This window comes from Panthera leo, chromosome E2 (genome assembly GCF_018350215.1).
Source record: "Panthera leo isolate Ple1 chromosome E2, P.leo_Ple1_pat1.1, whole genome shotgun sequence".
NCBI classification, from domain to species: Eukaryota; Metazoa; Chordata; class Mammalia; order Carnivora; family Felidae; genus Panthera; species Panthera leo.
Genome location: NC_056693.1, coordinates 13,134,476 through 13,158,005, shown reverse-complemented (window position 1 = coordinate 13,158,005; position 23,530 = coordinate 13,134,476). Strand labels below are relative to the sequence as shown.

Genomic DNA, 23,530 nt, shown 5'->3' with positions numbered 1-23,530 from the left:
ATGATGACGATGATGATGATGAAGGCAGCAAAGGAGAAATAATTTAAGTCCCTGGATGCTGGGTGCTCCTAAGCAGATCATGGGGTGGCTGCAGCTTGACCTTGACTTAGGGGCACCAGAGAAGCAGTTTTGAGGGCAAGGCCAAGGGTGAACAGGAAATGAAGGCTCAAGCCCAGAAACCAGGAAGGTGGGGGAAGAGGTGGGCAAGCAGTGCCCAGGGCAGGCCAAAGCTAGGTTTGGTCTGAGAGTAGCTGGGGCGCACTGGAGGATGGCATGGCCCTGCAGCAGGACTAGCCAAACACCCCTCTGTCTCTGTGTCTGTCTGTCACTCCTCATCTTGTTTTCCTATGTGTTTGGGTCCCTAAGACACCCCCCTGCCCCCAGAGGCTGCCCTGGCCTGGTCTCTGTTGAAGGCCGATGTGCTGAGATGCAGAGGAAGGTTGGTGTCAATGAATCACCGGTTCCTCTCCTGGCCCAGCTGTTGACTCAGTGTGGCCTGCAACCCAGTCTCCCTGTTTCCTGCTAAGCTGGGGGTCGGAGGGGCCTCTCTGAGCTCCCACACGCTGAGCCCTACAGATGAGGCAGCACTTGTGGAGAAAGACCCCTTGGGTCCCCACGCAGAGCAGGGATGTGTTGGGGCTGAGTAGAGAGGTCGCCAGAGACAGCGGGAATCCCGAAAGAAGCCAGGGAACCAAGCCACAGAGAGGGTCCCCAGGGGCGACAGAGAGGAAGAGGCCATGGCTGGGGGCCCTGAGGGGTGAAGAATCCCGCTCTGCTGTCCCCGGTGGGCTGGCTGCTCCCCCCCTACCACTCCCCGCCGGGCCCCCGGGGGACCTCGCTCTAATAATGTATTTGATCGACTCGCCGCCGCGTACAAGCGATTATTGTCTTGTCGGGAGTCAAACGTATCGATCCGGTGAGAAATATGAGCAGAGCAATGGGGCCCGCGTGTCAGTTACCAGCCCCGCTGGCCCTGGGGAGCCCCCTACGTCTCCTTTAATTACCGCTCAGCCCTGAGCCCAGCCTGGCCTCCCCTGCGCTGCCTCCCTCCCAGGCTCCCTGCACCCCGAGAGGCCCCCCACTGCTCCCCAGCTCCCACACCCCACCTGCCTCGCTCAACATGGCTTGAGGCCTCTTCTCTGGCCGAGAGGCCACTATCTGCCCTGCCTGGGCCTCCCATTCCTGGCTGCCAGGGCCTCCCCACCCAGTGGGCCCAAACGCTGCCCCTCTGTCCTCTCCCACCAGACAGACGTCTCAGACCCATTCTCATTGGACTCCCTGACTCCAAGTCAGGGACTCAGTCAGCCTGGGAGGCAAGAGGGGTAGGGCGATTTCATCCCAAGGGGGAGTGATTGAGCCCTTTCCTGGCTCCCCCACTCAGCTACAGACCTGGGAAGGCAGCGCCCGAAATGGGTGGTGCTTCTCTTCGTGCTCACCATGAGGGGCTGACACCCAGTCATGTCCAGAAAGCACGTACCTGACATGGATGACATTGACTGTGTCCGTGGCAGAGTATGGGGGTGGCTTGGTGAGGTTTTGGCCCCCCATAATGTCCTTATGACCTCATTCCAACCTCCTCAAGACATAAATCCCAAATCCAAACAAAACCTGCTGTGCAAATGCAGCTTCAAGATGAGGCTCCGGTACCCCACTGCCGCCAGACCACTATCCAGACCGCTATCGGGAAGGCCCTTGTGCACAGAAACCCTGCATCTGAAAGACAGAGAGGGGTGGACCAGGAGGCAGGAGGTCTGAGTTGAAGCTGGGTTGATGTCGTGTGGTCTGTGGATCTCCTCAGTGAAATGGTCTTTACCATACGGAGTGTTGTGGAGTGTCGGTAGTTGGGAACTGGCCCCTCTGTGTACAGATGTGAAAAACACTGGTCATTACCCTTGAGTGGGCCCGCCCGCTTGGGTGTGTCTGGATGCACAGGGCCTGTGTGCAGAAGGAAGGGCACCGGGGAAGGTCTGCCTGTGTGTTATATATCCCGAGTTAGTGTGCATGGGTGTGAATGTGGGCACACGTGGCCAGGAGGCGTGCCTGAGCACACATGTGTAGATATGCCCTCGTGCCCACAGGAGGGTGCCCAGGGGTTTCTGTACACAAGAGTTAGGGATGTTGGGTAGGGAGCCTAGGCACAGAGGAGGGTTCCCGTGTGTCTGCGCGTGGACACATGTGTGTGAAGTGCCGGGGCTCATGTGTAGAAATACTTGAGTGTATGTATACGTTTGGGTGAGTCCAAGCGTCCGTGTGCGCGTGTGGCTTGGGAGTCCTCCTCCAGCGTGGGGCGCGGCGAGTCTCGCGGGGCCCAGGGCGGACAGGCGGCCTGTTTGGAGGCGCCAGGTGGCCTGACAGCCTCGGACCGGGCGCGGGGAAGAGGAAGAGGGCAGCGGGCTCGGCCGCGCCTTTGTCTGCGCCGCCGTGCGCTGGGAGTCCTGCGCCTTTGTGTGACCCTCGCAGGTGTGCGCGCAGGGGTGGGGGGGGGGGGGGGGGCGGGGAGGGGAGCGGAGGGAGGGGCTTCCTCCTCCGCAGCCGGCCCCTCCCTCCGGCCTATTGGCTGGGCGCTGCCGCCCTCTGGCGGGAGCGGAGGGAAATGCTGGGTCGGGAGCGCAGTTCCGTGAAAGGCCAGCGGGCGGTCTGTCAGGGGACCCGGGGCTCCCCTCGCCCAAACCGCCTGGGGCGCCCGCATTTGCCCCTGGTGGACATCTTGCCACTCTGGGCCAAGCGGCCCCTCCCCTTCGCCCTCACAGCCACTGTCCCAGGGCACCGCTTCCTTCTCAGTGGACGGACGCCTCACCTGCGGACAGGTGCGTGGCTGGGTACCTCCCTTTGCACAGCCTTGCGGGACACCCACCGCGAACGTCACTTGCTGTGCTTCTTGGCTTCAGTGCTTCTTGGCTCTGGGCCCTTGGGGAAGCCACCTCAGCTCTCAGGTCCTCAATCTTTTCGTCTGTAAAATGGGGCAAATAGTGATCATCTCAAGAGATGATGCCTGTCAGGTGCACCTGTCAAGTCTGGCATTGGGAAAGACCCCAAAAAACTTCTAGCCAGGGTTTAGTGTTGTTGTTGTTGTTGTTGTTGTTGTTGTTGTTGTTAGGGGCCCACCCTTTCTCCCAGACCTACATGCCCTGTTCCAGATGTGTTTGCCCTGGTGGAGGCCGCTGAAGGGCTGGGGCAGCTGTTGCAGGAACCTCCTGGAGACCCAGTGGGAGGACTCAGCTCCTCGAGCCTGTTGCCCTCCACCCCACTACCCCCACTGCCCCAACACACACATGATTTGGGGTCCACCGCCTCCTGAGGTGGGCCTTGGAGCCAGAGTATTTTCCCTTCTGAAGGGGGCGGACCCTGTGGTTTCCTCCCTGGGTGACTTCCGGCTGAGAGGGCTTGGCCCCCAGAGAGGGCGGGGAGATGACACAGTTGTTCCCCCAGCCCTGCGGGGCGGGCAGCACGGTTCACTCCAGCATGGGGGCTCCAGGTAAGGGGCCTGGGGCCAGCACCCGCTGCCGGCCCTGCCCTTCCTCCTTAGCTGTCTCCTCTGCACTTTCGCTCTGTACCTCAGCAGCTCCCCCGCTCCCACCCTGGGTCCCCGCCCTCGCCCTCAGCTCTTCTTTCCCCTTCCCTTCCACTCCAGACACCTGGGGGCTTCTGTCCTCCCCCGCCCCCCACTATCTCTGCTGCAGTGTTCTGAGGGCTCTAGGGGAGGGAGGATGGAGCCCAGTGTTGGTAGCAGGCTCTTATAAGGAGGACCGTGGGTGAGGGCTGCGAAGGGCTGGGAACACTGAGCTGCAGGGCTTTTTGGTATGTGCGTTTCTGTGCGTGTGTATGTGAGTGGTGGTTCTGAGTCCTCTGAGTGTGACTCATGTGTCTGTGTGTGAGGGTCTGTTGTGTGTGGCACTGTGGGCTAGCCTTGGCAATGACCTCTTGGCTCACTGCCTCACTTCATTTGTCCAGATATCACCTCCTCAGGGAGGCCTTCCCTGATCTCCCCGTCTGACTTGGCAACCAATCCCACCATTCTCAGACCCCTTGCCCTGCTTTGTCTTTTCTTTATGGCACTTATCACCACGCAAAAATTTATTATGTGTCAGCTGACTGAGTGAATGTTGTGTGCCGGGCACCCTTACAAGGTGATTTGTATTTGTTGGCTCCTTTGGTGAAATGTGTCTATCTCTGCATAATGATAGCTATCTCTCAGCAGTGCTGACGGGAGAGTTAAACGAGGTAATACGTGTAAATGCTTAACACGGTGCCTGGAACACAGCAAGCGTCAGTACTTGGTGATTGTTTCATTTGTGGCCATGTAAGCATGACTGTCGGTTTGTGTCGCATTTGTGAGTGTCCGTGGGGATGGGTCTTGATTTGGCATGTGCCATCCTACGCGCATCAGTGTATATGCAGGTATCCCTGTGGCCCTTCAGCAACGTGTATTTATTGAGCACTTTCGTGTTGGGTGTTGGAAACACAACTGAAACAGGTCTGTCCTCCTGGAGTTCCCAGTGGGAGAGATGGACCTGTTGCCAGAAAGCGGAGGAAGCACAGGCAGAGGGGTCGGAGGCACGGGGAACTGTGGGAGCCCAGAAGACTTGCCCAGCTGGGCCAGTGGGGTGTCAGAGAGGGCTTCCTGGAGGAGGGGATGTCTGGGCTGAGATGTGAAGGATGAGTGGGTAGGAGCAAGGCAAAGGAGGTGAGGGAGGCGGTTGACGTGGAGGGAAGACAACTTGCAGGATGGCACATGATTATTTATCGGGGTGACTCTATGTGCAATTATGTATATGTGTGGGTATACATGCAGTGTAGATGCAGAGCTCCGAGCTCTGCTCCACCACTGACTCTTCCCTGTCTGGGGTTGGATGGGGGCCTCGTGTGTGCTAGGTACTGAGTTAGACCCCCTACTTGGGATCTCTCACAGAACTGCCCTGCCTGGGAGGCCCGCCTGGGTTCCTGCCTGGACATGAATGAATACACTGCGTGGCCTTGGCCAGATCACTTGGCCTGCCTGAGCTCAGGGTTTGGGAGTCCACCCTGGCCATCTCCCAGGATGAGCTGATTCTAGGCATGTGAGTGTCTACACGTATGTGTGTATGTCTGTCTGAGTGACCTGGGTATGGATATGTATGCACACCTGTGTGTGTCTGTGTGTCTATCTGTGTATCCGTCTGTGAGTGACTCTGGATGTGTGAGTGTGTGCACGTCTGTGTGTATCTGAGTAACTCTGGGTGTGTGTGTGTGTGTGTGTGTGTGTGTGTGTGTGTATGTAAACGCAGGTGTGCATGCGCATGTCTGGGTGTGTGTTTTGCATATCTACCCATGTCATTGTGTCTGGGCATATGTCTTCTCTACAAACATCCCGACCCAGGATCTCTGCACACCTGTCCCTGTGTGTGTCTGCATCGTCTCTATCCTTGTCTGGGGCCCTGCCTGGCTGAGGCTGTGGTGTGTGTGTTCCGTGGCACAGCTGTGGGGCCACCTCTCTTGTTGTGTCTGCTGCCTGTATCTCCATCCTTCCCTCCTGACAGCTCAGAAGTGTTCACTCCCTTGAGGCCGCTCGCTCGGGGACAGACATGGGGTGGTGGTGGGGGGGAGGTGCGGTGCTGCTCCTACGGAGGCAGGGACCGGGCCAGCTGGGCCCACAGAGGTTCCCGGCAGCGCAAACCCTGCCCACAGGGGCTCCCAGGCCACAGCCTTGATTGAAGCCGGCTGTGAAGGCAGGAGACCCAGGGGACAGGCCAAGAGGGGCCAGGAGGGGTGAGGGGCAGCCCTTGGGCCCTCTATATTTAGCCCCATTTTCGGTAAGTGCTAACGAGAAGCTGGCCCAAGTCTGCTAAAACCGGCTGGGGGAAATGCAGAGGAGAAGTGAAAGTCCGGAGAGGGAGGGGTAAGGGAGGGGTGGGGAGGGCGGAGGGGACCCAGAGTCCCAGGCCTGAGGCAGTGGGGCAAGCGAGTGTGACCCCAAGGGTGTGGGTAGCCCTGGGTGTGTCTGACTCCAGGATGATAGGATTCAAGGGGCCCGCTAGGATTCCGCATCGCTTTTTCCTGCCTGGTCCTCTAAAGAGTTACACACTGCCAGGGATGAGAGAAGGGAGGGGTGGCTATGGCCATATAACCAAGCAGCCTTTCTGTGTGAATGAGGCTTTGAGATGGATTTTGGAAGGTGCAGGGAGCTGGAGCATATTAGAATCACCTGGTGGAGGTGGCGGTGGCGGGGGCTTTTCGAAATCCAGATGCCCCGGTCTTACCTTGTCCCAGTGAAAGCAGAGTGTCTGAGTGGGAATAGGTGTCAGTATTTCTCCAGAGCCAGGAGAGAGGGGCCTGGGCCGAGGCTGATAGCCTGTAGGATGGGCGCCTCCGCGGGCCTCTTAAGGGGATTGCCAATGTCCTAGAGTGTTAAGGCATCATTTGGCTTTGGATCTGTGGTGGAAAGGGAGTCCCCTATTCATGCTTGGTGGGGATGATTCTATGAAACCCTTTTCTCAGATTGGGCTCTGATGGGGGAGGAAAGAAAAGCGAGACAGGCTTGGGTGAAGGGCGACACTGACCATTTTGCCGTCAGCCCAGCCAAATGCTGTGGGGGTGCCCGGCTGTTTGGGAGTCAGGGTCGGGGAAGACTTAGGGACAACTATGGAAACAGAGTGGTGGAGATTTCTCCTTAAGCCATCTTTGCCTCTTCGGCCACTGTCCCTGCAGAGGAGATGTTACCTCAAAGGTTCAGGTGGGAGTTGCTTGGGGATTGGGGCTCAGGGTCAAGGTGGCAGGTGGCAGCAGGGAGAAAGGCTTGTCTGGGACGGGATTGGGTCCTGGCCTGTCAGAGATTCTTGCATGCATTAATGTTATTATGACACCAGCCTGGGCTCTAAGGAGTTCCCAGTTTGGGGCAGGGTGAGGCCATTGCCCAGGGAGTCAGGGTGTGTTAGGGGCACGGGGTTCTCAGACAAGAGACACCAACCACCCGAGGAGGCATGGAGGACCTCACAGAGGAGGTGACGTGTGAGCTGGGACCTTAAAGAGGAGCAGGGGTTTGCTCTTAGAGAAGAAAAGGTCACCAGGTGGGGGAAGAGCAGAGCCAAAGGCCTGGAGCGATGGGGGAGATCAGGGCCTCGGGCCCCCCTTGTTCACTTGACCCGCACGTCCTGGGCTGGGGAGTGTTGGGGACCCCAAGATGAGTCAGACCTGCCCTCAAGGGGTTCCCAGTCTGATGGGGGAGACCTGTTGGGGCCCAGATGGCTACAGCCTCTAGGACAGTCACAAGGGGAGACGCTGGGCCAGCAGGAGCCAGGGTGGAGGGAGCCACCGCCATAGACGACAGAACCTGTTCAGGGTCCTGAAGGATGAGTAGGAGGTCGCCAGGTGGCCAGAGTGGGGAATAGCCTTCCAGGCAGAGGGACCAGCCCACACCAAGGCCTCAGGAAATGTGTTAAATGGCAGAGGGACAACAGAACAGAGGCAGGAACAAGTAAGAGAGAGAGGTGCAGGGAGGGACGTTCGGCCAACATTTATAACCCATTCTTCTAAGCTGGGTGATGCCAGGGACCCAGCAGTGAGTCAGACCTGGCCTGCCCGCACTCTGATCTGGTGGGAAAGGACTAAGACACAGAAGGTCACAGCCCTGTGGGCTCAGGGCTAGGACAGTGGGAGGGCATGACCGTGGGAGGCTGTATCATTTTCCCAGGGCTGCCATAATGGGGTACTGCAGATGGGGTGGCTTAAACAACAGAAACTCATTTTCTTGAAAGCTGGAAGCTGAAAGTCCAAGGTCAAGGTGTCAGTGGGGTTGGTTTCCTCTGAGGCCTCTCTCCTTGGCTTGGGATGCCCATCTTCTCCCTGTGTCCTCACATGGTCTTTTTTCCTGCGCGTCTGTGTCCCAATATCTACCTTCATGAGGACACCAGTCATATTGGATTAAGGCCCACCCTAATGGTCTCATTTAACTTAATTACCTGTTTAAAGACCCTATCTGGGCTTTTCTTGAGGAGATAGGGAGCTGTGGAAAGGTTCGGGGCCAGGTTGTAGGCAGGATCTCCCTGGGGAGAGATGGACACTAGTTGGAAGGAGGGGCCAGGAAAGGGGGTTGGGGCAGGGCTTTCAGGGATGCTAGATGGGGTGGGATGCCGGACCACACTAGCATTAGCAGTTGCCTGGAGCTGGGCCAAGTTCTGGGCCATTTAGAGGCAGGGTTAGGCTGGACCTCTGCCTTTGATATCTCAGAGGCAGGAGTGGGGTCTCCGCGCCTGGCACCAGCACCTGCTGCGTCCTCCTGTGTCTCTCAAGATCATTATCCACTCATGCCCCTCCTAGTGCCTGGAAATAGGACCTGAGCTCCCGTGGCATCCTGGGCACCTGTTCCCCACACCTCCTTCACCAACCTATGCCTTAGTAGGACTGTGTACTCGTTTGTTTGTTTGTTTGTTTTAGCTTTTAATTTTTTTTCTTTTTTGTGTGTGAAAACATACATACAATAAAGTGCTCAAATTTTAAGGGTGCAGCTTGATGAATTTTTACATATGTATAGAACCACAGAGCCACCCGACAGATCATGATACGGAACATTTCCAACCCTCTGCAGGCTTCCCCACACCCTTTCCCCGTCCGCATCCCCCCAAAGGTACCCATAATCTGACCTTGGTCACCTGATATCATCTTGCCTGTTTTCTGAGCTTCCCGTAACTGGAATCCTACTGTCCGTCTGCTTTCGTGTCTGATGTCTTTTCCTTGGTGTCACGCCTGCAAGATTCAGCAGTGCGTGTGATTCAGGAGCGTGTTCTTTCTCTTGCAGTGGAGTGTTTCGTTGTATGGGCATACCACATTGTGTTGATCCACTGACGGGCCCTTGGGTTGTTGCCAGTTTGGGGTCATTTCGAAAGGGTTGCTGGGTACATGTGCCCATGGGCCTGGTGGGCAGGATGCCCCTCTCTCTCACATGGACACTCGGGAGTGGATGTGCTGGGTCCTAGGGAGGGGGCGCCTCCCCAGCTTTCCTGAATTGTGCTTATATCCATTCACACTCCCACCGGCAGTGTGTGACCTGGCTTTTTAATTAGGAATTTTAAAGCCGAGCAGCGTTTCATGTCAAGTAACCCTCAATTGCAAAATTCCTGGACATTTTTTTTTTTTTTCAGTTGCTGAAGATGTCCTAGCTACTGTAGCTGGCCTTTTTAAAATACCTTGGGTGCAGAACCCACTTGAGTTGGACAGCCCCTTTGATAGGGTGGCATCGTGTTTTAAGGCAGGGATGTGGAGTGAGTTGTGGGGGAGACCTGCTAGTCAGATTCAGGGTCAGGAGAAAGGTCTGAGGTCAAGCTGGGAGTCAAGGTCAGATGAAGGACTCTGACCATCGGGATAGGAGTTGGGATTCAGGATGGGTAAGGGGATCGAGAACGGATAGGGCAGAAGCCCAGGTTTATGTAGGGTCTACCCGGGTTGGGTTTCCAGTCAGTGTCAGTCAGGGTGAACTTGAATAGGGGTGACAGCTGGAGATGAGGTGGGCGGAAGTCACAGTGGGGTGTTAGCGGGGCGGGGGGGGGGGGTCCAGTAGACCATAGCAGTGCTGATTAGAAGCGTGAACCCTGGAGTCATGCAGACAGGTGTCCAGTCAGGGCGCCTCTGCTGTCTCACTGGGCTCTTGGGCCCTCACTTTCCTCGTCTATAAAATGGGGGTAATATCAGCACCGACTGTTACTGTGAGCCCTGAATCATCCTTAACACTGTGCTTAGCACTGGTAAACGATCACCTTTCCATTGCCAGCATCAGAGTGTTGTGAGGACAGAGCATCGCTCTGCCTCCATTGCTTTCTGTCCCCGGTGCTAGCTTGCTGCCTATCACCTCCTGTCATTTCCTGGGTTTATGGGACTGTGGAATGGGATTGCATTTGCACAGTGGGACACCCAGGCTGGACTGGGGTGTGCAGTTGGGATTCAAGGCTGAAGTCCAGGTGAGGCCTAGGATTAAGTCCAAGGACCAGGTCAGGGGCAGAGCCAGATGCAGTTGGAGTCAGTCGGAGTTCAGAGGTCAGAATGGGGCTGCTGGGCCCGTGTGCCGAACGCGAGAAGGGAGGCCAGGAGCGGGAGGCCGGGTGGGAGTGAGGTGTGGACGGGAACGTTGTGGGCTGGAGGAGGGGCAGAGATCAGAAGACTCACTCCTTTGGGGACGCTGCAGTCCTTCACACCCCCAGGCCCCACTCAGAGTGGAAAACATGTCTCACCCGAAACCTGGTGAGGCAGGACGGGCGCGCCTCGGGAGGAGGCCCAAGGTTGACTCGCTCCTGTGGAACATCACCCACCTCCTCCTGGGCACCGAAGCCTTCTCACGACCACCGGCTACCTCCCACCCCGCCCCAGGCCTCACGGGAGGTGGCCCTCCCTGTGCCACCTTCTGCAGGGGTGAAAAGGATCAGGCAAGACCCCCAAGGCCTGAAGGCCCTTTCTTGTCCTGCCAGAGAAGGGCAGAGGCCCAGTAAGGAGGGCATGCCTCCTCAAAGAGGCACTTGCAAGGTGGCAGGGGGTGCGGGGGATTTGGGGAGAGGCTGGGGTGGTGCTGGAGGGGGGGCTCCGAGAGCCCTCCTGGCTTCCCCCTCTCACCCCACTTACATCCCTCTTCTGTCCCCAGAAATAAGAATGTCTAAGCCCCTGGAGGCCGAGAAGCAAGGTCTGGACTCCCCGGCAGAGCACACAGGTGGGTGGGGAGGGGAGCAGAGAGGGCGGAGGCCCCGCGGGGTGGGGGAGCTGCGGGGATGTGGGGGGCACAGGTGACACCTCACTCTTTCCCTCTTGTTGCAGACACTGAAAGAAATGGACCAGACACTAACCATCAGGTCCGGAGGGAGTGGATGGGCAGGAGGGGTGGGAAGGGGGAGAAGGGAACAGAGGTGGCCCCTGTGGGCGAGGGGCGGGGTGTCAGAAGCTGCTTCATCTCATTCGTCCCATTCCCCCAACCCAACTTTTTCTTCACAGAACCCTCAGAATAAGACCTCCCCGTTCTCCGTGTCCCCAACTGGCCCCAGCACCAAGGTAAGCACCTATCAGAACCGCCAGGATGGGGGAACCGGGAGGGTGTGCTGTCATGGGTGGTGGTTGGTATCGGGGACGGGGTCCCACGCACCTTTGTGGGCCTGGGGCCTGAAGGGCACGGAGCCCCAATAACTCGGTGACAAGGCTCCTCTGGCTCCTTCTCACACTCAGGCTCCCGCCCCAGGCCTGTGACTCACCCAGGCTCCTTCCCCTTCCCTGGGGGGGTGGGGGTGGCCAGGGAAATCCCCCCCAGAGCCCCAGGGCGATGAACAACAGGAAGCTGAGGGCCCCGCCCCCATCCCAACTTCCCTGACAGGGGCCTGCCCCACCCCAGCCCCCCAACACACACATACAGGGGCCAGCCAATGGAGGAGGGTAAGGGGGGGGCAGACCCCGTAAGAATGGCTAAGGATGATGGGGTATCTGGACGTGGCCAGGCAGAACAAATCCCTAATCCACATGGGGCCCTGCCTGCTGCTGGGCATCGTTGGGCTTCCTGAGGTGTCTGGGGCCCAGGTCTCCACGCTCCAGCCTGGTGGAGGCAGCCACAGGTCCAGAGGCCTGAAGGCAGCATGGAGGGCACGCGCCGGGTGGTCCTCGGAAGGGCTCCTGACCCTGGCCAAAGGTAGCAGAGGGATGGCATTGGGAGCCGAGAGCTACTCTGTGACCATGGGAAAATCACTGCCCACCCCCCACCACCGCTGGGCTTCTCAGTTTCCTTTTCTCTAACACGGGGGCTATCAGATTGGATGGGCTCTGGGGCCCCGGGTGCAGCTTAGTGGGTGGGTATCTCGTGCTGAGTGAGTTGGCCAGGGCCCAGGGGAGAAGGAGTCTGGCTCTGGCCTCCTTCCCTCTGATCTCGGGCACAGTTCTGGCCTTAGCTCTTAGAGCAGAGCGTATGTCCATTACCCCCACCCTCTCCTTCCCCAGCTGCATTTTTTGCAGCCTCTCCTAGTCCCACCGCAGCCCTGCTTCTCCGTGGGGAAACCAGTGGGGCCCTGGGAAGGAAGGATTCTCGCTGCTCTTCCCCAGCCTGGACCCTGGCTCCCGGAGAAAGCCCGAGGCAGAGAGGGCTTTGGCCTCTGACTCCAGGCCTCTGTCCACACTACGTCCTGTTCTCCATCTCACTCGGCCTCTTCTGTGTTAGTCTTTCCCCAACTGCAGTGATTCATGTGCTCCCATCACGATTTCAGACACATCCATACACCACTGTGTACCATTACTTCCATCACAATTTTGTTAATTGGCTTCATTTAAAAAAATATTTTATTATGGAAAATGTGAAGCAGATAACAAAGGAGGAAAAAAAAGAGTAGCATGAAAATAACCCCCCAGGTACCCATCAATCAGCTTCAACAATTTTCAGCTCATGAACTGGCTTGCTTTTTCAACAGCTGAAATACATTTTTTTCAGTGGAAATTTCATGAATGGAAAACCAGAATCACTTGCCATGGAAATAAATACAGTGATTAAAAAAAAATTTTTTTTTATGTTTATTTATTTTTGAGAGAGAGACCGAGCGTGAGCAAAGGAGGGGCAGAGAGAGAGGGAGACACAGAATCCAAAGCAGGCTCCAGGCTCTGGGCTGTCAAGCACAGAACCCAATGCGAGGCTTGAACCCACGGACAGTGAGATCATGACCTGAGCCGAAGTCGGATGCTTAACCGACTGAGCCCCCCAGGGACCCCAGTGATTTTTTTTTTTTTTTTTAAGTAATATCCACGCTCAATGTGGGGCTTGAACTCATGACCCCAAGATCAAGACTCGGTGTCTATTGACTGAGCCAGCCAGGTGCCCAATACAATGATTATTAAAATGTACCCAGAGACTCTTGCCTGTCAGGTGTAAGCCTGAGGGCTTTCCTTCTCTCGTTAAAAAGGGAGATGAGTCGTGCTGGGGACAAGGCCTTAGAGCCATCCTAGCACCTAATGGAGACTTTCTCAAGAGAACCAGAAGGAATGAATGAAAGAAACCTGAAAGAGGACCAATATTCTGACCATGTTGGTGTGGGTTGTTGTTGTTTTTTGTTTTGTTTTTTTTAACATTTAATTAAAATGTGACATACACAGAGATCTTCAATGTATGGCTCTGTGGATTTTCACAAACTGAACACCCATGCAGCCAGCACCAGATCAAGAAGCAGAACATGACCAGACTTCCAGAGGCCCTTGATTCCCTGCCGGGGATGGCCACTGGCCTGGCTTCTAACACTCACGGTGGTTTGATGCATCTCGGCGCCCCTTAAACTTCCTGACGTTTGTATCCGTACCCTGGGACACTCCACTCACCCTCTGTTATTTGGCCTTTTCCCCGACCTCTGTCTGTCTCAGTCTGCATTCCAAATGCCACACCCCTGCCAAGCTGTTGGGTCACCTTGCAGCAGTTGCTTTCCCTCTCTGGACTCCCTTTTGCAAAACGGTGCTGGGCCATTGGGCTGAAGGATTAGGGATCATCCTTTCAGCCCGGTGTCCCCTCTGGGCCTGAGCGTGTGATTCTTCAAGGCATACCTCCTCCTACCCCCACACGTCCTTTACCAACAGCCCAATCGGGCAAGTCCACCGTGGTCTGGCTTTCTGTCTAGGAGAGGAGGAAGGCCAGGACTGTGTCGGTCTGTCCTATGCGTTTGATGCGAGAGGCAGCCACATCCTACACCGAGATGAAGGAGGGGCTCAGTGGACTTCTGGGGTGGAGGCTGAAAGGTGGCAGCATCTGGGCCACATCTGGCCCTCATATGTGCTTTGCTGGTCTTGCCAGCGATTTTGGTTTGTTTTTAGTTTTTTGTTTGTTTTTTTTTTTGGTTTTACTTTAGATTTTATCTATCTATCTATCTATTTATTTTTATTTTAGAGAGAGAGCACAAGCAGGGGGGAGGGGCAGAGAGAAAGAGAGAGAAAGAGAGAGAGAGAGAGAGAGAGAGAGAGAGAGAGAGAGAGAGAGAATCCCAAGCAGGCTCTGCACAACAGCAGAGTACCGATGGGATCATGACCTGAGCCGAAATCGGGAGTCAGACGCTCAACCCCCTGAGCCACCCAGGCACCCTGTGTTTTTGTTCTCGATTTTAAAATGAGTGATTGGTGGGAGCAGAGCGGGAGCTGGGCAAGCTTCTCCTTCGGGAGGGCTGCACACCCTGCCAGCATACCCCATCCTCATCTGTCCAGGTCACCCATTTGCACTGTCTGCCTCTTTCCACACTCGTTTGAATTCCAGACCCATGTTCTAAGGTGGTGATTTTTTTTTTAATAACCTGAGACCCTTTCTTCCAGCGAAGTCTTACTCCATTAATAAGAGATGCACCTGTAGCTAACGCAGATGAAGGGTGTGGGACCCAGAACTCTACCCTTTGATGTTCCGAGTCCCCCGCTGGCACATTTCCCATTTTACAGACGGGGAAGCTGACCCCCCAGAGGGGAAAACTGCTCCCCAAAGGTGACCCTCTTCCTGTAGGGGGTTTGGGTGCAGGGAGTGTGTTAGCCTTATGTGATTGCTGAGGACACTGAGGCCAGAAAGGTGGCCTAAGACCCCCGGCCGGTCAGTACAGGGTCTTGGCCTCTATACCCCGGTCCACTCCTCCTCTGCCGGCCGGCCCCAGGCTGCTGTTGCCACACACGTGCCCTCTCTTTGGTTCACAGGTGGGCATTCTCTCTGGCCTCCACTTAACATTCTGGGGTCCCGGACCCTGCCTCTCTCCCCCCCAGATCAAGGCTGAAGACCCCAGTGGCGACTCAGCCCCCGCAGCACCCCCGCCCCCCCAGCCAGCCCAGCCGCATCTGCCCCAGGCCCAACTCATGTTGACAGGCAGCCAGCTAGCCGGGGTAAGTACTCGGGGAAGCATGGGCACGGGGGCAGAGACCAGCCACCCCCCACCTGTTACAGGACCGGTGGCATGGGGTGTCCCGCCAGGACTGCGGCCGCGCTCTCGCGCCTGCCTCCTGTCCCCCTCGGTCGTCCTGCAAGACTTGTGCCCTAACCTGCTTGGCTCAGGCACTAACCCCTCTCTGCCTTCTCTGCTCCTCCCCACACCCCTCCCCTGGCACCCCACCCCCCTGCCGCCCGCCCCCCGCCCCCCACCCCCGCAGCTCACGGCGCTGATGCCGGCTCAGCAGCAGCTCCTCCTGCAGCAAGCCCAGGCCCAGCTCCTGGCCGCAGCCGTGCAGCAGTCCAATGCCGCCGCGGCCGCTGCCGCCGCCTCCTCCACCTCCTCCTCCTCTTCCTCCTCCTCCTCCTCTGCCTCCTCCTCGACCTCGCAGCCCCCGGCCTCCTCTGGGGGAGGCGACCTGCCGCCACCACAGCCTGCCAGCCAGCCCCCCGGGACCCCACAGCTCACCCTGTCCCAGCCCATCCAGCTCACAGCACAGGTAAGGGCAGCCCCGGGGGGGCCCACGGCCTTCAGCGGACGATGCGCAGAAGCCCGGCGTGCAGGGGGCCGGCCGGTCCACAGGGGCCGACCGTTAGGACCACCGGTTGTGTGCCAGGCAGTTCCCAGCAACCCCAGGAAGCCTTGGGGGATGCTGCCCCCCATGTCTCGGTGGGGGAAAGCGAGGCTCAGAGGGAGAACGTCCCCCGTGTGATGGAGTGTCCAGCTAAGCGCTTTCTGTGTATCTTGGTGGGGGTTCGTCCTCGGTTTACAGCTGAGGAAACCAGGGGACTCACCCCCGTGGAAGGGCGCCCATGTGGGCACTAAAAGGAAAGGCTGAGACTCTGAACTAGTGCCCGAAAATGTGGAGGATCCAGTGAGAGACTCTCAGAACGGGGGCCTGTGGCCACTGGGTCAGGGAGTGCCGTGTCCTCTCTGGCCATTCTGGAGACTTTGGGTACACACCGAATCATGAGCTAGTGGCTGTATTTGTTTCCTGGGGCTGTCATGACAAAGCCCCACAAACTGGGTGGCTCTAGGGAGAACCCCTCTTTGCTTCCTCTAGCTTCTGGAAGTACCAGAAATCCTTGGTGTTCTCATAGCTGGATCGCTCCAATCTCTGCCTCCATGGTCATATGGCCACCTTCTCTCTGTGCACGTCTGTCTCTGTGTTCACACTTCCCACCGATCACTGGATTAGGGCCCACCCTAATGACCTCATTTACTTTGATTACATCTGCAAAGACCGTGTTTCCGAATACGGTCATTTACTGGCACTGGGGGTTACGACTTCTGACGTATCTTTTGGGGAGCCCTGATTCAACCCATGATAGTGGCCAAAAAATTTCCCATAAGGATAGTCGGCAGAACAGAGTAGGAGTTGAGCAGGCTTCCCCTCCTGACAGGCCTGCACTCTCCACCCCGTTCACACTTGCCCCTGTCACCCATTTGTGCTGTCTGCCTGGGTTCTGTAAACATTTGAGTCTGTAGCCCGTGTTCCAGGGCAGTGAAGGTCCTGAGAAGTCCTGCAGCAAGGAACCTTGTTTGACTTCCCTCAGCCCTGTGTTTCCCACAACGGCTGCTCCTTGGGTTGCTTTTCTTTCTCTCTACCCACCCCTTTCCATGAAACCCCAGGGCCAGATGCTGTCTACACTGAGGTGTCCAGTACCCATAAGGTTGTTCCCTTGACAGAGAGTTCAGCTTCCAGCAGGCCCGTTCCACTACTTACCAACGCTTCCATGTGAGACCGTCCTTAACGCTGAGCTGGTATCTGCCTTCTTAGGGCTTCCTGCCTCCGGGCCTGGTTCTGTAGAGACACACACAGCAATCTGTGCCCGCTGCCCCGTGACGGCTCTTCCAAACTTAGCCTCACAATGGCTGGCTCACCATGGTGACTGTAACTAGAGTCTGGCAGGTGCTGTACTAACGGTGACCTCCTTGAATCCGCAAATCCTCATCCTGGCCGGGGTCAGCCGGTGAGCACAAGGGGCAGGATAGCCCTGGAGCCAGACCTGGGAGTCCAGGGCTCTAACCATAGGACCCGGGGCCGCTGCCTTTAGCTATTGTCCCCAGCTTTCCCACTCTGGCCACCAGAGACCCCAGCAGCAGGAGGTCGCCTCACAGCACATGCAGTTAGTTCTTCACGGAGCAACACCAAGGCTCGGGGCTCCTCACTAGGTCCCAAGTATCAGTACCCCTGCTCTGTTCTCCTTTCTACCTGGAAGTCGGCTCCCTCCCTTTACCTGGACAGCTCCTCTTCAGCCTTTAAGCCTCAGCTTGGGAGTCCAAATCTCCAGGAAGTTTTCCATGACTTCCCTCCCTCCATCTGGTTTATAATCTCCTGCCTCCTGCCTCCTGCCTCCTCTGGGGGTCCCCAGCCCTTTCCTCTCCTTCTGGCCCTCATCACCAGTGCTGTGTCTGAAGATGCCTGAGGAAATATCTGTGGAAGGAACAAAGGCCACAGGGAGGGGGAGGGAGAGAGCCACCCAGTGCAAACCGGCCAAGCCATTCCCCCTTGGGAGCAGGAGGCATTCCTTCTGTTTGTAAACTCCTAGAACCACCTCCCCCAAGTTCCCTGCGACCCAAGGACCCAGCGACCCAGGCTAGTCCTCTGCCACCTGCTGTTCCGCCCAGTCTCTGATTCTCAAGGACGCCTCCTCTAACCGTCCTGCCAACCCCTTCCTCTGGCTCCTCCCTCCCCAGCTCTGATCTGCTCAGTCCTGTTGTCTGCAATTGCAAAGCCAGGACCAAGAGTTTGTTTTCTGGGAGTTCTGTCACCCTGTGACCTCATTTCCCTAACAGACGAATGTTTATCCCCAGTTCCAGGCACCATGCCGACCAGGAACAACCCAGAACGTGGGTACCACATTCCTCCTGTGTTACTGCCTCCCTGCATCCACAGCCATTCCACCCCTGGGCTTGACCCCTCTCCTCAGTCTATGTCTCTTGGGCCTGCCAATTCTACTTCCCATGACTGCTCAGCTCTGTCCTATGGTCATTTCACAGACATTTCCTAGCCCCCTGTGTGTCAGGCCCTGGCGGGAAGCTAAAGACTTAGAAGTGACTCAGACCCTTCCTTGCCCCCTAAAGGCTCCCAGTCTTGTAGGGAAACAGATACCAATGAACCACTAAGAAATGTTTTACTTGAAAAATACTAAGAAAGTAAAAAACACCCCTAACCCTATCACTTTAAAATTACATAATGTACTAAGGGAAAGTCCCCCATCCGTCCCTGTAACACCAGCTTCCAAAGTAGTGTCAGTTAAACAGTTTGGCAGGAATCTTCCCTGAATTTTCCTAGCTAGTACAGAGAAAGGGACAATTATAACACACTTTTATAATTTGTGTGTCCAGCGCTCAGCATGATGCTTTCCACCAAAGGGGCCACCTGGATGTTTACTGAATCAATGAGGGATGTTTTGCTGCAGCTTTTCAATCAAGGGTAGGGAAGACATCTCTCCAGGGGAGTAATTCAGACTGTCTGGGGTAGGGGTAGACATTGATTGAAAATTTACATTAACTGTTAAAACATCATTTTGTATTTGGAAGGGAAAAAAAATCCCTATTTTCATAATATGACTATGGCAAATAAAGCTTGACAAGATCTTTTAGGCTGGCAGGCCCTACTGAAAAAGGTTTCCCAGAGAAACCTACTGGGTGTGGTGGGAGTGTGGGAAAAGACAGGTGACCTGTGCCTGAGGGAATCAGAGAAGGCTTCTTGGAGGAGGTGGTGCCTGACCTGAGCCCGGACAAGTAGGAGTTTACCAGGTATACGGAGTGGAGAAAGCTGTTTCAGGCATGGAAGGTAAAATGAGAGAGTAGGGGGGGCTCCAGGAGGCAGGGGTGGAGGGCCAGCAGTGGAAGACAGCGCCGGATGAGCTAGGAGGGGTGTCAGCTAGACCAGACTCCCCTCCAGGTGGCTGAAGACGTAGAAGGGGATATTTGGCTCAGATCGCTGAAGAGGCCCAGCCCCAAACTCTGTCTCTTTTTTCATTCTGAGGCAGGCAGAATGGGTGCCGGCACTTTTAGACTTGTTCCCACCGGCCAGGGTTGAGTTAGTGTCCTCAACCACTGCCCCAAGAAGGTAGGGTCAGCCCACTTGGGCCATGTGACCTGAGAATAGGGGAGGGCCAGTCCCCAAGAGGAAGAGATGGCTCCTGAGGCTTGGAGAAGGGGCAGCAGGTGCCAGGGCAGCCAAACCTGGAGGTGTGTCGTCAGTGTACCCACAGGCCCCTGGCGGCCGGGAGCTGGGCCGAGGCGTACCAGTCACTCCACAACTGGTTGGGGTCTGCTGTTGCTCATCTATCCTGGAATTTTAACAGGAGGCAGCACGGGATGTAACACACAATGTGCATGTAGGTGTTTCTTCTCGCCGTCAGATGGGTCTCAGCTTTTTGGTGTCCCGCCCCAATCTCTGGGACTTCCTGGGCTCCACGTGGCAGGGCCAACCTTTGGGGGACGGGGGCACACAGAGAATCCCACACTAGAGACAGGCCACCTCTGTCCATATCCCTTCCCCCCAAACTTTAGGGCTTCCTGTAGGGAAGTGCCTGGAATGACAGAGTCATTCACGCATTCATCCAGCACTTATTAAGCACCTTGTGTATGCCAGGTGCCCGTTTGTGGCCCCAAGGGGACAGCTGTGAACAAGGCAGCAGTGGCTGCCCTTGAGGACCTTATGTTCTAGTAGGGAGCAGAGAGTAAACAGGTAAACAAATGAGCAAAACAAGACCATTTTAGAGGAAGCGTACTAAAGAAAATGAAGTGGGCTGGTGTCATAGAGGGAGGAGGCCACTCTTAATGGCGTGGCCAGGGAAAGTTTCACTGACAGGGTGGCCTTTGAAAGCCTTTGAAAGCTGACTCTGAATGAGTCAGTCATGAAGAAGCCATGGGGAGAACTTAGGAAAAGGCAACAGCAAATGCAAAGGTCCTGAGGTGGAAAGCAGCTTGACATCAGGGCACAGAGGAAAATGGTATGGCTAGAGCAGAGCAAGTGAGTGGAGGACAAGTTAAGAGGTGAGGGGGAGGCAGGCGGGACCAGGTTTTGCAGGGCCTTGTAGGGCAGATCAAGGAGTTTGGAATGTTTACCAGGGAAACATCGACGGGAAGCTGTTGGGGGTTTTAAGCAGGTGGGTGGCATGACCCCGCTGACCCTCTCCACAGCTCCCTCTGGCTGCCATGGGGAGAATGGACTGTGGGGGACCAGAGTAGAAGCGAGGGGCCCAGTGGGAAATCCTTGCAGCCATGCAGGTGGGAGATGAGGGTGATGATGGGGGTCTGAGATGCTATTTTATACGGATAGGATAGATGAAGGATGACTCCTAGGATTTGGGCTTCAGCAATCAGATGGTGGTGAGGGAGCTTCCTGAGTTGGGGAAGACAGGGGAGGCACAGTGTGATTTGGAGGGCTGGAGTGGGGAACCAGGAGTTTCCTTTTGGACACAGCAGGGTATAAAGAGTCTATTAATCATCCAAGTGGAGACATCAGATAGGCAGACGGACATCTGAAGCTGAAGCTCGGTGGAGAGGCTGGGTGTGGACAGCTCACAGCTGCCGGGCAGAGGATGGGGTTTCCTGCCCTTGAGAGTTCACGATCCGGTAGGGTGACGTGGGGGGAGTGACATGGGGGTACAGGGCTAGCAAACGCTTGTGCTCGGGGAGCGTGTTGTGATTTCCCAGACACCTTGCAGATGCTAATACTACTCGGGCCTCCGAGCAGTCCTGTAACCAGTTAGACATTATCAACCCCATTTTGTAGATGAGAAAACCGAGGCCCTGAGAAAGGTGTGACTCAGTAATAATGACTACCATTTACGCAGGCCCACTTCAGTGAACAGAGATCGGGCCAAACACGCTATGTGCATTGTCACGCTGAATTCCTTTAAGAGCCCCGTGGGGTGACTGAGACTTAAACAGGGGAAGGGGTGCCCAGGGTCCCACAGTGTGTGAAGGACAGTCAGGTTTCCAGCCCTGTGCACTGTCCCCCTATATAGTTAAGGAGGCCGAGGCCCAGAAGAAAGAGCTGGCTTCCCCCGAGTCACACAGCTAGAAGCAGGCGACAGGGCTGAGACTCAGAACCCCCAGGTTCCCAGCCGGCAGGGACCCTTGCACCCCTCTGACTTCCCTCCCACCCGATGTGGGAGCTCCCGCTGCACAGTTCCGGGCAAGTGGGGGTGCAGTTTCTCCCCAGTGGCTCCCAGGACAGGTGTTCTCTGCCTTCCCACGCAGCCCACTCCACTACCGGGTGCCCTGACACGGCTCAGAGGGTCGGGAAGCCCATCCTCATGCTGAACACAACTGATGATACTGTAGTTTACGTGGTCCGCAGACACCCCCTTCCTGTCCTCCCTGCTACGGACTTGACTCTAAGCTGTCCATGTCTTGGAATGGGGTGTCCAGAACTGGCCATGGTTTGCCATCTCAGGGGTGACTGCTGAGTGACACGCAGACACCACCCCCGGCTGGGTGGCTGCCAGAGCATGTGTGGGGGCCTGCAGTTGGGGGATGGGGAGTCTGCCCTGTGCGCTGGAGTGAGGCGCTGCACCTGGGCCCACGCGGCCCAGTTCCTTTTAAAGGCTTTCTCTCCACCTCCTTCCACCCCCAGGTGGAATTGAGTCCAAATGGGAAAATGGACAATTGCCCTCCGGTTCACCCGTGAGTCACGTAAACTGTCAGTCTTTCTGCCCCACTGTGGCCAAGATCTCAGTGTGTCAAAACGCAGCCAGTCTGCTCTGAGACTCCACCGGTCTGTCCTAGGTTTTACTCATTCAGTCATTGGAAATTCACTGATGGCCTGCTGGGTGCCTGTACTAGGGTGGAGGTGATCAGAACACAGTGATGAACAAGAAACCCAAGAAACCATCTCTTCCCTTTTCAGCGTTGGCGGGGTGTGCTAGTTTTTCTCACAGGTTAGGGACAGAGCCACTAAGTATCTTGGCCAGGGGCCCTTCCCCGGTTCTCTCCACTTCCTCTAACCTCTCTACCAGCTTGACTTGGTCGTAACACGCCCCCGAGTGGCTTCAGATTGCTCGCTGCCTGTAGATTGTGGAGAAATGGGGCCTCCTACTGGCTAACCCCAGTCCTGAGACAGCACAGCACCCAAAATCTTCTCTCTTTCTCCCATTCTGTAATTTCTTCAGTCAGCAAGCGTTTAGTGAACATCCACTATGCCCAAGCGCCTTTTTGCGTGGAGAATACAGTGAGGAATAAGGCAGACAAGTCTGTGCCCTCTCCAAGCTGGTGCCTGCTCATAGCTGATCATTGCTATAAAGGAAGGAAAAGAGTATGATGTAATAGACATTGAGGAGAGGAAGACTCATCAAAGCAGGTAGAGAAGGGAGGTTTCTCTCAGGAGGGGGCATTTTACAGAGACTTGAATGATGAAGAGGGGCCAGTCATGTGCAGATCAAGAAGGGGGGGGGGGGTGGACAGCATGTGCAAAGGCCCTGAGGTGGGGACCTCTTCTGGGTTCAGTAACAGGAAGGACACTAGTGTGACTGGCTTAGAGTTAGGGAGTGAGAGTTGTGAGAGACAAGGAAGGCGGGGTCATGCAGGGTCAGGGCAAGGAGTTGAATTGTTTCAAATGTGATAAAAACCAGTAGAAGCTTTATTGTTCAATTAACATTTCAGAACAGGAACCTCCTGGAGGGGGCTGTGGATAGAATTCCAGGGAGTCCATGAACTTGGATGGGAAAAGCTTATGTCTCAATTTTTTCTATCCTCTAACTGCAAATGTTGAATTTCCTTCTATTAGGAATATAGACAGCCGACCACAATAGCATTAGCAGTACTTGGCCTTTGTATAAGTATTTGGACAATGGAATACAAAGATATTTCGATACACTTGTCACAGATCCCTTAAAATAATTGTTTTCGTTCATCATCACTTTGAAATTACAGTAGTCATCAGATGTACTGCTTGACCTTGTTATTTAATGTGCTGTAAAGAAACCCAAAGATTATTATTATCTATTCAAAATGTTGGATGATTTTTTCAATACAGTTGATTTCCTATGAAATCCTATGTATTTCATTTTATGCACTTTTCATTAAAAATTTTTAATATTTATTTTCGAGAGACAGAGAGAGACAGGGTGTGAGCCAGGGAGGGGCAGAGAGGAAGGGAGGCACAGAATCCGATGCAGGCTCCAGGCTCCCGGCCGTCAGCACAGAGCCCAACACGGGGCTCAAACCCACGAACCGCGAGATCATGATCTGAGCTGAAGTCGGACGCTTAACCAACTGAGCCATCCAGGCTCCCCGTTTCACGCATTTTTTTTTTTTAACTCTGAGAAGGAGCCAGTAGGTTTCGTCAGACACCAAATAATTCAGAGCACAAAAAAGTTTAGAACTTTTAGCCCTTGAAGGTATATCGGATGGTGGAGAGGAAGGGACGGAGAGTGTCGGGACTGATCCCTGTTTCTGGTCTGAGTAACAGTGAATGGGGGTGTGTTTGGGTTTTTCATTTGGACTTCTCACCATGAGACCTTTTGCAAATTGGGTGCATTTCCCCCTCCCTTTTCTTCTCCCTGCTGATTCAGAAAGAAATCTGCAGACACCTCTCTTTTAGACGTCTGGGGAGAAAGTGGGATTTTCACTGAGTCACACTAGGGAGACAGAGTAGTTAACAACTATTGCAATCAGCAAGCTAATCAGAAGAACACTGGTAATAAGAC

General features: G+C 55.5%; 1 protein-coding gene across 7 annotated transcripts in view; it reads left to right on the top strand.

Moving 5' to 3' along the window:
• The window catches only part of POU2F2 (POU class 2 homeobox 2), a 57,621-nt gene that overhangs the window by 22,486 nt on the left and 11,605 nt on the right, over nt 1-23,530 (top strand). For 3 of the 7 annotated variants that reach the window (XM_042918515.1, XM_042918519.1, XM_042918518.1), the window contains exons 1-6: nt 3,410-3,475; nt 10,601-10,666; nt 10,771-10,805; nt 10,945-11,001; nt 14,698-14,814; nt 15,079-15,357. In XM_042918515.1, the coding sequence (XP_042774449.1) occupies nt 3,463-3,475; nt 10,601-10,666; nt 10,771-10,805; nt 10,945-11,001; nt 14,698-14,814; nt 15,079-15,357 (567 nt within the window). In that variant the 5' untranslated portion in view covers nt 3,410-3,462. Of the gene's footprint in view, nt 1-3,409; nt 3,476-6,626; nt 6,978-10,600; nt 10,667-10,770; nt 10,806-10,944; nt 11,002-14,697; nt 14,815-15,078; nt 15,358-23,530 lie in introns of those variants that run through there. The other 4 variants (XM_042918517.1, XM_042918516.1, XM_042918513.1 and 1 more) reach the window with 3 other exon arrangements.